The 11,621-nt window shown below is 52.1% G+C and overlaps 1 protein-coding gene across 1 annotated transcript; it reads left to right on the top strand.

The window, feature by feature from the left end:
* Positions 1–1,220: 1,220 nt before the first annotated feature.
* Positions 1,221–2,714, top strand: POU3F3 (POU class 3 homeobox 3; the record flags this gene model as incomplete). Its single annotated transcript, XM_084235760.1, has 1 exon — positions 1,221–2,714. One exon carries the CDS (start codon positions 1,221–1,223, stop codon positions 2,712–2,714), a length of 1,494 nt encoding a protein of 497 aa, XP_084091886.1.
* Between the last annotated feature and the right edge of the window lie 8,907 nt (positions 2,715–11,621).

Below are 11,621 nucleotides of genomic sequence, written 5' to 3'. Positions count from 1 at the left end.
CGCAGAGCGAGCTCCCGCCGCAACTCCGCCCGGGCACGGCAGCGCCCACGCCGTCGGGGCCCTCCGCGAGCCGCGCCGCGCGCCACCGGGGTCGGTTGTGTCCCAAGGAGCCCCTACATGCACACACACACCTCCTCCTCCACCAAAGCACTCCGCTTCCTCCTCCTCCTCCAGACAACTGCCGAGAAAAACATAAAACACCAGCCCCAACCGTCAGCAACAAGGTAACAGCAATTCGACCTCATTTTTCTCCTGTTCAGTGTTTTCCTTGCTCTATGTGTCTCCCAGTTTCTGCCCACAAGGGAAGATGTCGCACCAGACTGTGCCTGTGGCGAGGAGAGTGAACGCGGACTCTTGTTTCAGAGGCACCCACGAGCTCCGGCACTAGTGCCCGCCGCGACATGCACCGCCGCCAGAAGTTTTCCTAGGACAGAGCAAACTTGCCGCGCGAGGCCTGCGGGGGAGACCGGAGCCGCCTCGCCTCGCCTCGCCGCTCCGCGCGCGCCAGCCGGCACCGCCACGCCTCCGGGACGGGAAAGTTTGCAGCGCCGAGGGCGAGCGCCGCCGTGCACCTGAGGAGCGCGGGGACCGCGGCGGGCCGGCCGCCCGCACGCGCGCTCGGCTGAGCCGGAGAGAGACGGCGTCGTCCCCAGTCGCCTCCCGCGGGGTGCCCGCCTAGCAGGTGGCCCGGGCCCCGCGGCCCGGCGGAGTTCGCGCCCGCCGGAGGACCGGAGCCGCCGCCGCGGCGGCCGGCGGGGAGGCCCGCGCCCCGGCCCGCGCCCCGCCCGAGGAGCCCCGCTGGAGCGAGCGGCTCGCGCCTGGGCTGGGGGGCGGCCACGACCCCCCCCGAAGGGGGCGGCCACGGAGCGCTCCCCGCGCGGCGAGCCCCCGTCCCCAGAGCGCTGCTCCTGCCGCGGCGGCGGCGGCGGCTGCTGCTGACCCGGGCCGGCCGGCGACCCCCGCGCACCGCCGAGCGGCCTTGCGGCTGCAGCCGGGGGCCGCGGCGGCGGCGGCGGCGGCGGCGGCGGGGGCGGAGGAGGAGGCGGCGGCGGCGGCGGCGGCGGCGGCGGGGCGGGCGGGGGCTGCGGGCGGGGCGCGGGCGGCGGGGGCGGGCGGCGGGCGGCGGGGGGGGCGCGGCGGCGGCGGCGGCGGCGGCGGCCGCGGCTGCTGCTGCGGCGGCGGCGGTGGTGGCGGCGGTGGGGTGGCGGGAGCGGAGCGGCATGGCCACGGCGGCTTCTAACCCCTACCTGCCGGGGAGCAGCCTGCTGGCGGCCGGCTCCATTGTGCACTCGGACGCGGCGGCGGCCGGCGGCGGCGGCGGCGGCGGCGGGGGCGGCGGCGGCGGCGGCGCGGGGGGCGGCGGGGGCGGCATGCAGCCGGGCAGCGCCGCCGTGACCTCGGGCGCCTACCGCGGGGACCCGGCCTCCGTCAAGATGGTGCAGAGCGACTTCATGCAGGGGGCCATGGCCGCCAGCAACGGCGGCCATATGCTGAGCCACGCGCACCAGTGGGTCACGGCCCTGCCCCACGCCGCCGCCGCCGCCGCCGCCGCCGCCGCCGCCGCGGTGGAGGCGAGCTCGCCCTGGTCGGGCAGCGCCGTGGGCATGGCCGGCAGCCCGCAGCAGCCGCCGCAGCCGCCGCCGCCGCCGCAGGGCCCCGACGTGAAGGGCGGCGCGGGGCGCGACGACCTGCACGCGGGCACCGCGCTGCACCACCGCGGGCCGCCGCACCTCGGGCCGCCGCCGCCGCCCCCGCACCAGGGCCACCCGGGGGGCTGGGGCGCCGCCGCAGCCGCCGCCGCCGCCGCCGCCGCCGCCGCCGCCGCCGCGCACCTCCCGTCCATGGCCGGGGGCCAGCAGCCGCCGCCGCAGGGCCTGCTGTACTCGCAGCCGGGGGGCTTCACGGTGAACGGCATGCTGAGCGCGCCCCCGGGGCCCGGCGGCGGCGGCGGCGGCGCGGGCGGCGGCGCCCAGAGCCTGGTGCACCCGGGGCTGGTGCGCGGGGACACGCCCGAGCTGGCCGAGCACCACCACCACCACCACCACCACGCGCACCCGCACCCGCCGCACCCGCACCACGCGCAGGGCCCGCCGCACCACGGCGGCGGCGGCGCGGGGCCCGGACTCAACAGCCACGACCCGCACTCGGACGAGGACACGCCGACGTCGGACGACCTGGAGCAGTTCGCCAAGCAGTTCAAGCAGCGGCGCATCAAGCTGGGCTTCACGCAGGCCGACGTGGGGCTGGCGCTGGGCACGCTGTACGGGAACGTGTTCTCGCAGACCACCATCTGCCGCTTCGAGGCCCTGCAGCTGAGCTTCAAGAACATGTGCAAGCTCAAGCCGCTGCTGAACAAGTGGCTGGAGGAGGCGGACTCGAGCACCGGCAGCCCCACGAGCATCGACAAGATCGCGGCGCAGGGCCGCAAGCGCAAGAAGCGGACCTCCATCGAGGTGAGCGTCAAGGGCGCGCTCGAGAGCCACTTCCTCAAGTGCCCCAAGCCGTCGGCGCAGGAGATCACCAACCTGGCCGACAGCCTGCAGCTCGAGAAGGAGGTGGTGCGGGTCTGGTTCTGCAACCGGCGCCAGAAGGAGAAGCGCATGACGCCCCCGGGGATCCAGCAGCAGACGCCGGACGACGTGTACTCGCAGGTGGGCAACGTGAGCGCCGACACGCCGCCGCCGCACCACGGGCTGCAGACCAGCGTGCAGTGAGGCCCGCGCCGCCGCGCGAGGAGGGCCGCCGCCGCCGCCTGAGCCGCCGCCCGCAGCACCGCCAGCGCCCCCGCCGCGCCGACCCGCGCCGCCGACCCCGGCCGACCCCGCGCCGCCGACCCCGCGCCGACCCGCGCCATCACCCCGCGCCGACCCGCGCCATCACCCCGCGCCGTGACCCCGCGCCGGGGCCGCACCGGGCCGGGGCCGCCCGCCCGCCCGCCGTCCTCCCCTCCGCCAAAGACAGGCGCGCCCGCCCTTGGAGGGAAAAAAGAGAAACGGCCCACGGAGACGTCTGTGGTTTTTTTTTTTTTTTTTTTGAAGTTCCAAGGAAGGAGGGGAGAGAACTCACACACACGCACATCCAGACCCAAACTGTTTTCTATGCGTATCTAGCAGACAGAACCGCAAGAGAGGGAAGAGAGGGGCGACCAGGAGATCTCGTTTCTACTGTGGTGGTGTTTTGTTTTTGTTTTTTGTTTTTGTTTTTAAAGAAGGGCCAAGATGCCTAAGGAACCAAAACTGCACTCGTGACGTTTTGCCACCCCGAGAAGTCCCACTTGGGACGGTGGACAGCACCTGCCTCATCCTCGCCTCTTAAAAAAAAAAAAAAGAGAGAGAGAGAGCAGAAAAGAGAAGAGAAGAGAAAAAGCCCCTCTCTCCCTGCCACCACCCCCCACCCTCCCTCCAAAGGGCTGCCTGAAGTTATCCAACTAAACTTTCCTTCCTGGGAGCGACCTCCAAGAAAGTTAGAGGCACCGGGTTTATAATCAGGGGACCCTGTTTTTCTTGGCCCTGTGAAAGTCATTTGGGGACAATTTGACTATGATATGGCAAGGAGAGGAAATCTCCAGAAAATAAAAGGAAAAAGAGATAGTCACAGTTTCTGAAATTAACAGACTGAAGAGCAAAGCCAAAAGAAAAGAATAGGTCTCCTCGGAGTAACCTTGGAAATAAAGGCATCGCGACTGATCAGAGGGATGGGCGGGAGACAAGGGAAGCCGGTCCGCCGAGGAGTGAGAGGCCTGGCAGAGTGGAGGCGCGGGCAAGCGGAATGGATGGGCTCGGAGGAGGCCCAGCCACCAGCCCAGGCTTTCGGGGCTGTCACTCGGAGTGGACTATGCCTAAAGATTCCGCCGCTAATATTTTTTTTATTAATATTTTTTATTTTTTATTTCTGGACTGACTCAGATAAAGGGATTTAGAAAGACTAAGCACCAGCCGCTGCACTTCTCTGGACTTCTCTCCTCAATCCGTTGCCAACTTTGATTGAATGGGTGCTGTGGACGTGATTATATAATACTGCCATTTCCAAGCAGTGTTTTTGGTAGGTTTTAATAAACAGACTTTTCAAAAGACGGCAATATAGAATTGTTAGATCCGTTGTTGATCTAAAAATATTTGCTTTATATTTTCATTAAATGACTTCTTTTAATATTTTATTCAGAATACTTATGAACTGCTGCAAAACGGTAATTTATTTTTCCCCAGATCTTGTATTACGTGTTTTTTTCAGACGAGCACAAATCAAAATGAAATGAAAATATGGACAGTTGTTAGGTAATAAGGGTATCTTTTGATGTGATCATTTGATTGTAATTTAATTTGAGTAGTGATTCCGTAAGAGCTGATCGAGAAAATAAATTTGTTAGAATGAAATAGTCTGTGTCTGATGCATAAACACTGTGTGGGAAGAAAAGATTTCTTTAGAAAATATTTTTTTACTAATGCAGATCCTTAAGTGATACTGGTGAGGTCGTAGACCCTGACCCACCTAAGATATATGTGGAAATCTAGAGTAAATGACAGACATCACAGGAGCCCCTAGTCATTTCACACAGTAGTCAGTCCTTGTTAATCTGTTCAGTTCACACTATTTTTCTCTCCCTTAATTTTAGTGGGGGGGGGGTTGGTGTGTTTGTAGGGGAGAGATACCTGTGTCCTTTATCATCTCTATCAGGAAATTGGACTATTTCGCTAGAAAAATATGTGTCAACTGTTTTATTGATGGTTAATACAGAAGCCCCCAAAGTTTAGCCTGTCTTTTTCCTCTTGTCCCACCCCCCCCACCATATCACTATGTCTCTTTCCTTTTTTTTCTAAAGACTAAAAGTTGTGGAGAGTAGCTAACAAGACTATAAAATATTTTTATATCAAATATTGCCCATTGATAACTATGTAATTAAGTTTAAATTATTAAGCTGTTTTTGTTTTTTGTTCTGTTGTAGTAAGAGATTGTAGTTTGAAAATCTTAATTATGATCCACACTGCATTTCCCTCAGTGTGATTACAAGCTCAGACTTAAAATTCTCCATTTCTGTGTGATTCTATATCTTCTTTACTGATGGGGGGTGGGGGTGGTTAACTTTTTTGATCACTCTTTAGCTGTACCCTGTAGAGTGGTCACATTTATCAAGTTAATGTATCAATATTTACAATGTGGGAAAATGAAAGTGTAATGTCTCAAGTTGCAAGTACTAAAGACTCAGACTCAGCTTAGTTGAATCCCTTCATACTGTATTTTAAAACGTATTTAGGGGGTGATAAAGCAATGATTTTATAGAGTAATGTCCCCCCTAATATCATTTAGCTGTCACTCACTTTTTGCCTTCTCTCATCTTCACTCCCTCTCCCCATGATATCGATGCAGGGGTTAAAAAACCCGGAAAACTGTGAGAGCTAGAAGGAACAGTTATTTCTTCCAGACAGACCCTGTGTCACTTTCATAAATCAAACCCAGCCAGATGGCCATGTATTGGGTTGCATTATTTTAAACACCAAATTGTACTAAAAATCACAATCATTTTGATTTGTGAAATCTGAAAAAGGCCATATCTGTTAAACAGAGAGAAAGGAAAAAAAAAAAAAACTACAAGCCACAATTTACTTTTCTTTGCCTACTTGTTTCCTATTTCTCTTGCTGTTGTAATCTTTCTGCCCCGTAAATTTACAACCTGGAGTGGGGGTTGGGGACAAACTTCTTCATTTTTTTGAGGGTCTGTAGGGGCAAGCAAAGAAGGCTTTATTGGAAAGCTGAGGACTGGGTGTGGTTGTATTTATATGGTGGATATACTGGCACAAGATATGAAATCCTGTTTTCCCTACAGGACTGATAGTGGTTGTTAGACAGAATGGGTCTATTTAAAATTTTAGGAGGTATTTGCTTACTTAATTTGGCTAATAACAAAAGAACTAACATTAGATTTCACACTGTTTTTATTAAAAAGCAACCTTGCTGATCATTTTGGAAGAAGCCCTGATGTAGGGGTGGCAGAGTAACTTTTAATTGGAGAAGCTGGAAAAGCAAGCCCATTTTATTCTCTTATTTTGCAGTTTAAAAAAAAATCAACTCTGAATGTATTCACAAAATAAAATTCATGGTTGAAAAACAAAGGAGGGCAGATATAACTGAGAGGTTTTGTGCTAAGGCTTATATTGTTACACATGTAAATAATGAAAATATTGTTATATATCACCAGATCTTTTTAATGAATTTGGTCATTGTATTCCTTTGCAGCGCAAGTGTCTTGTGCTTCGTAAAGTGCCCATTTGTTTCCTCCATTTCAATCCACTCCCTCCTCCCCTTCCAACCCAAAGGAGAGTGACAAAGTTCTGTTCCATCAATCTGGCTAATCCCAAACTAGGCCCATTTATAGTTTGCAGTCTCCTGTGGCTCTTGAGCAGTTGTCCAAGCTTCAGCCATCTCATTCACCCAACTGTCTTCCCCTGCAAGTCTGGGTGATAAATCATTCAAGGTGTATTTAAAATAGTCACTTTGCTGTTGTTGCTCTGCCTTTTTTTTTTTTTTTTAAGTATTTAGCCAAGGACTACTTCTTTGTTCCAAAATAGAACTGTTCATTATTGATCTTAGAGATTCCCTCTGCTTCCCTATAGCCTCCAGTGTTTGCTCATTACCATGCTCATAATCTGTTTTGTATGAATGGTTTTCAACATTCAGAGAGTAATTGATTCTAATATTAAATGCAGTATATACTATTGATAGTTTTATCGATAAGTGTAATATTTTAAATAATTTTAACAATTAAATTTGTTTTTTAAATTATATATATTTGTAAAGTATTTATCCTGTTGAAAGCAACAATATATTGTTGTATTTATTCGTTTATTTTTGTAATAAATGATCAACCTCTTCAAGCTAAATCAAAAATGACACTTTTATATATTTATACAAAATGCATTTTAAGAGATGGGCATATTTGCACCAATTTGTATGTAAATAGAATAAGATCCATCAATAACTTGTAGCTTTCAGAACTAAATTGAAAGAAGAAACATTCTCTCCACATGGAGTTTAGTTTGCCCAAGTTCCAGGGTAATTAATCAAACTCTAAAATGGATGCAACAAGTATTGGCACTGGATGCAGACTTGAAATTAATTATTTAGGAGGTGGACCTGGTTTTCTTCGAGGCAGAGGGATAGAAATCAAAGAATTCTCTTCTTGCATGAAATGCATGTGACAGAACCGATGAGAACAGATGTTGTGTATGAGAAATAAAACCTAATACCTGGCTGTGGTCAGACTTCTGTGCTGGAAGAGGGTGTTGAAAGAGAGTTAAGAGTTTGAGTTTATCAGTGACCCAGAAGCATGATGAGGTAGAAAAAGAGTTTTATTTTGTTTAAAAAAAAAAAAATGAGATCTTCTTAAAGTGACTGTGAGTGAAGAACCTCTTTCTCCTGGTTCTGTTACTGGCAGCATAAGCTATCAGTACAGGTGCTGCTGCTGCTGCTGCTGTTGGTGGTGGTTAGAGCGATATGTGTAAGAAGTGTGGGGGCCACTTCTCCAACCCTCCAAATTCTACAGGTCACTTGGTCATCTCAGTTCCTTTGGGAGACTGTTCCGAGGGCTTGAAGGTCACCCACGTGACCTTCCGGCTGCTGGCTGCCTAAGCCCCACCGTGGGCTTGATCTTGATTTCAATGAGGAAATCAGAGGGCTCTGGGTTTGCCTCCTGAACTTTCCAGCGGAGGAAAGGAAATAGTGCGGACGCAGAAAAAGATGGTTGGGGGTGGGGGCAGCGGAGATAGCAAGAGGGGTAGTTGTGTAATCAGATTCTTTGATTTTGTTAGCCTGGCTCATGGCCTATTAATTAGATTACTCTCTCTTTCATTCTTGATTTCACATCCGTGTTTGTTCCTGTATCCTAAAATGTGGGCGCGAGGGTGGCGAGCAGGAGACTATGATGTCACTGCCGGCCACTGGCGGCCGCCTGGCCTTCTGGCGAGCTGTGGACTGCGTTCTTTATGAGTCCGGTCTTCCTCAAGGAAGAGTCGACTCTGGAAGTGACCTCAGAGGGGTCTGGGAGGAGGGCAACTGGCGTTCTCGCCGCGGCACGATGTGCGCGGTGTGTGTGTGTGTACACACGCGCGTGTGTGTGCGTGTGTGTGTGTGTGTGTGCAGCGTGCCTGTGAGTGTGAGGGAAGGAGGGGGCTACGGAAATTCACTGCCGCGACTCGCAAGCCCTAGGGAGGCAGACAGCTTTGCTCAGGTGCAGGGCCTGCTTCAGTGGAAATGGGAGACCAGAGGAGCTGACAAGGGTGGTGCAGGGGTACCCTGCTCAGCGACAGAATCCCGTCTCTCTCCAGGCCTCAGGGCAGGGCTGGGCGCCGAGGTGGGGCGGTGGCAGCCGCGGAGGGGTACCGGGATCCCTGTTCTACCCGGCCTGGCCCGGCGGCCGAGCCTTAACAGCTGCTGCCAGTCCCACAAGTTGTTTTCCTCGTGGCGACCATTCAGCAAAACGCACAATCCTTTCTCAAAGATTTAAATTTCGCGGATGAATTACCATACACCGGTTGCTTAGCAACTAAATTCAAGCAGGGCTAAGAATATGCAAGCTTTTTGTATTCTCATTAATAAAAATGCCACTCTGACACAGCAACCCGACTTTGGATCACTGCAACTTCTGTAAAAGCCGTAGGAGAATACAAACCGATCCTGCCATTTAATTACAGATCAAAATGGCTTGAAACGCAATGTTTTGTTCATCTATCTTCCTAAAAGCGATAGAAAAATAACGGCTTTTCAAGAGCAGTAGTAAATTCTTTTTTTTTTTTTTAATGGAGTTGTCTATAGGGGCTACTGATAATTGTCAACTGAAACTTTGAAACGCAGGTTGAAATCCCTTTTCATCAGCATTTCTACTGTTCCCTCTCGTTCCCCAATCCTCTGCTGCTAGCTTTCAGTCCTTGGCCGATTAATAACAACCATTATTATTGTTCTGGAAGTACTCAGGCCTTGGGAGCTCTACAGACTAAAGGGCAGTTGACAGGATAATGGATGGGGCAGGTGACTGAGAACACCTAAGAAACTGGGGAAAGGGAGAAACTTCTAAAAGTTTCTTTGGAAGTTAGGGCGAGTTACTGAATTCTAGTGAGCTTGGGTTTCAGGGCTGCTGGCAATACCTTTTTTGGAACACCCGGGAAAGAAGTGAAGGTAGAAGCGCCAGTTCACCTCTGCTCCAATTTTGCGGATTTTTGCATCCTAGGAGTTAGCTTCTTGAGGGGGAATTCAGGAGGCAAGGCCCACTCTCGGGACCTTAGCCTTCAAAGGGGCTGAGCTCAGGGCCTGCTGGCCAGGGTTGTTTGAGAGCCTCTGTGCTGCTGCTCCCAGCCCTAGAGCCTTGGAGGAAAAGTAAAGACAAAGCTGGATCTCGTGGGGTCTTCAAAAGCTGTGAGAAGCCCAGAGCCTGGTATTTCTTGGAAGGCAGCATTTTGACCCTCTTCCCAAAGGGTCTGGAACGTGGAAGGGGACCTGTTGGTTTAGAATAAAAGTCCCACCTTTTGCTACATTCCTAATGTTTGAGTGTGTGGGGAAGAGGGAATAGGACTCAGAGTAGATCCACCTCACTTGCGGGCAGGTCACACTGTTTTGGATTGCTGGAAGGTCTAGGAGGCTGAGGCCGTCTAGCTAGGGCAATGCAGGAGGAGGAAGGGCGGCTTTGTGAAAATTTGGGTAGCCTGACCCTGCGGGCCTCTAGGAGTGGAGTTTTGGGGGTACCCTGGGTCCTGGGCCCAGGCCTCAGCTATGGGTGTTCAGAAACTCCAGTGCCCCAGGAGTGCTGGGGTAGGTTCATCGGTTCAGTCCGGTTTAGTCCCTGTTCTGTCTCCCGTGCTCAGTCGCTGCTCAGGGATCGCGGGGCCTCTGGCCTGCGAAGCGGCAATAAGCCAGCTGTAGGCAAGCGCCGGTAGCAGGGGAGTGCAGGGGCTCCAGGCGGCAGGTCTTTGCCCAGAAGGGGCAACGGGATCCTGTGGGCTTAGCTTTTGAAACTGTATAAAAGAGGCGGCAGTCGGCTTGAGAAAGATTCAGCGGCAAAAGAAACCCCCAGGTTGATTCCAATGGCATTCCCAGTGAGCGCTGGCACTTGGGCAAATGTTGGCAACTTTAGAGGTCAGTCTTCCCCAGGACCGGTAAAGATAATGAGTAGTGAACCGCCCCCCACCCCCAGTGCCTCAATTTAACCTGATTTTTTTTCTATTGTGTACAACAACAACAACAACAACAACAACAAAAACCTGTGACTATCAAACCTCTGCATTAAGTTCTCAGAGGCATTCGGGTTTTTTCCCCAGTAAAATGCACATAATAAACAGGAAGCCATTTATTTACAAATACAATTGCCCTAGACAAGCCACATTCCACGTGTGTAATTCATTAATGGAATTCATTCCTTTTCCTCCCTTTGGAAGGAGAAATTTTAGCTTTTAAAAATGTATGGTCTTGGGGGAGGGAAAAGAGTGGTGAGTTTACCTGTTCCTGGAAAAGGAGCGGGGTGCTGGGCCAATTCTTATCTGTGAGGTATGTTAACATTATAAAACAACCATTTAAAAGGATATCAAGTGCCCCCCCCTTTTTTTTTTAACTCTTCAGCAAATAAATTTGTTGATAGTGGTTCCATCACCAGAGTTGCCCATTTGGAAATGTGCTGATTGAGGGGTGTGTGTGTGTGTGTGTGTGTGTGTGTGTGTGTGTGTGTGTACACATGTGAACAAAAGTAAAATTGAAATAACTTGGGCTGGTTGGGAATATACCAAAATTTTGTCTGTAAAACTCAATTGCTATAGTTTCACAAACATCTGTAGAAATGTACCTGCCCCCTCGCTCTTTCCTGAGCACAATTGTACCCAGGATGATGCTAGCTCATGGCTTCCCAGTCACCTCTCAAAGCTAATAACATTTACATGGTGAACCCGCATCTGGTCTTTTAAATTCAGGAAGCCTTTTCTGAGTGAACCCCTTTCCCTGCAAGCTGGGAGAAGGGCTTGTTTGGGAGGGAGCTGTCCAGAGGAAAGCTGAACTGAATGTGAATCTCCCGGTGACCTGGTGAGTAGCGAGGACACGTCTGATGTGTCCTCACCTTAGGTACTTCTGGGACTTTCTGTGGTCCAAGTGAGACAGGTTTATAAAAAGAATGGTAACTGCTGCCCATCGTTCATTGTAGTTGCAAAATAATGGGACAGACACTGAGGAAGGCAAAAACATCTTTTTAATACAGAAAGACACAATCAAAAGGACAAGTGATGTTCTAATCAAGTGCTTTCTGGGAGTGTGCACTTTAGTTCTGTCTTCCAGGACTGCCTCTCGGCAAAAGGCAAACCCATTTAGTCGGCTGAAACATTGCATGTTGAAATAGAGTAGAATAGATATTCATTTCAAAAAGCTCAGTTTGTGCCAGTACTGAAATAAAAGGTGCCAAAGTCTGCCACCCTCACTACCCAGGTTCAGAGAGGGCAACTTGGAGGTGTGAGAGGGGGCAACGAGGGTTTGTTCTATTCCACCCTTGTAAGCATCCTGTTAGTCTCCGAAGGAGAAAGTCTACTTTCCGTTTACATTTCCAAGGTTGAAAACTCCAGCAGAGTTTAAAAAATTAAATAGGTCTAATCAGAAAGTAC

Source organism: Talpa europaea, assembly GCF_964194135.1.
Source record: "Talpa europaea genome assembly, chromosome: 6".
NCBI lineage: Eukaryota > Metazoa > Chordata > Mammalia > Eulipotyphla > Talpidae > Talpa > Talpa europaea.
This window is presented reverse-complemented; position numbering and strand designations above follow the sequence as displayed.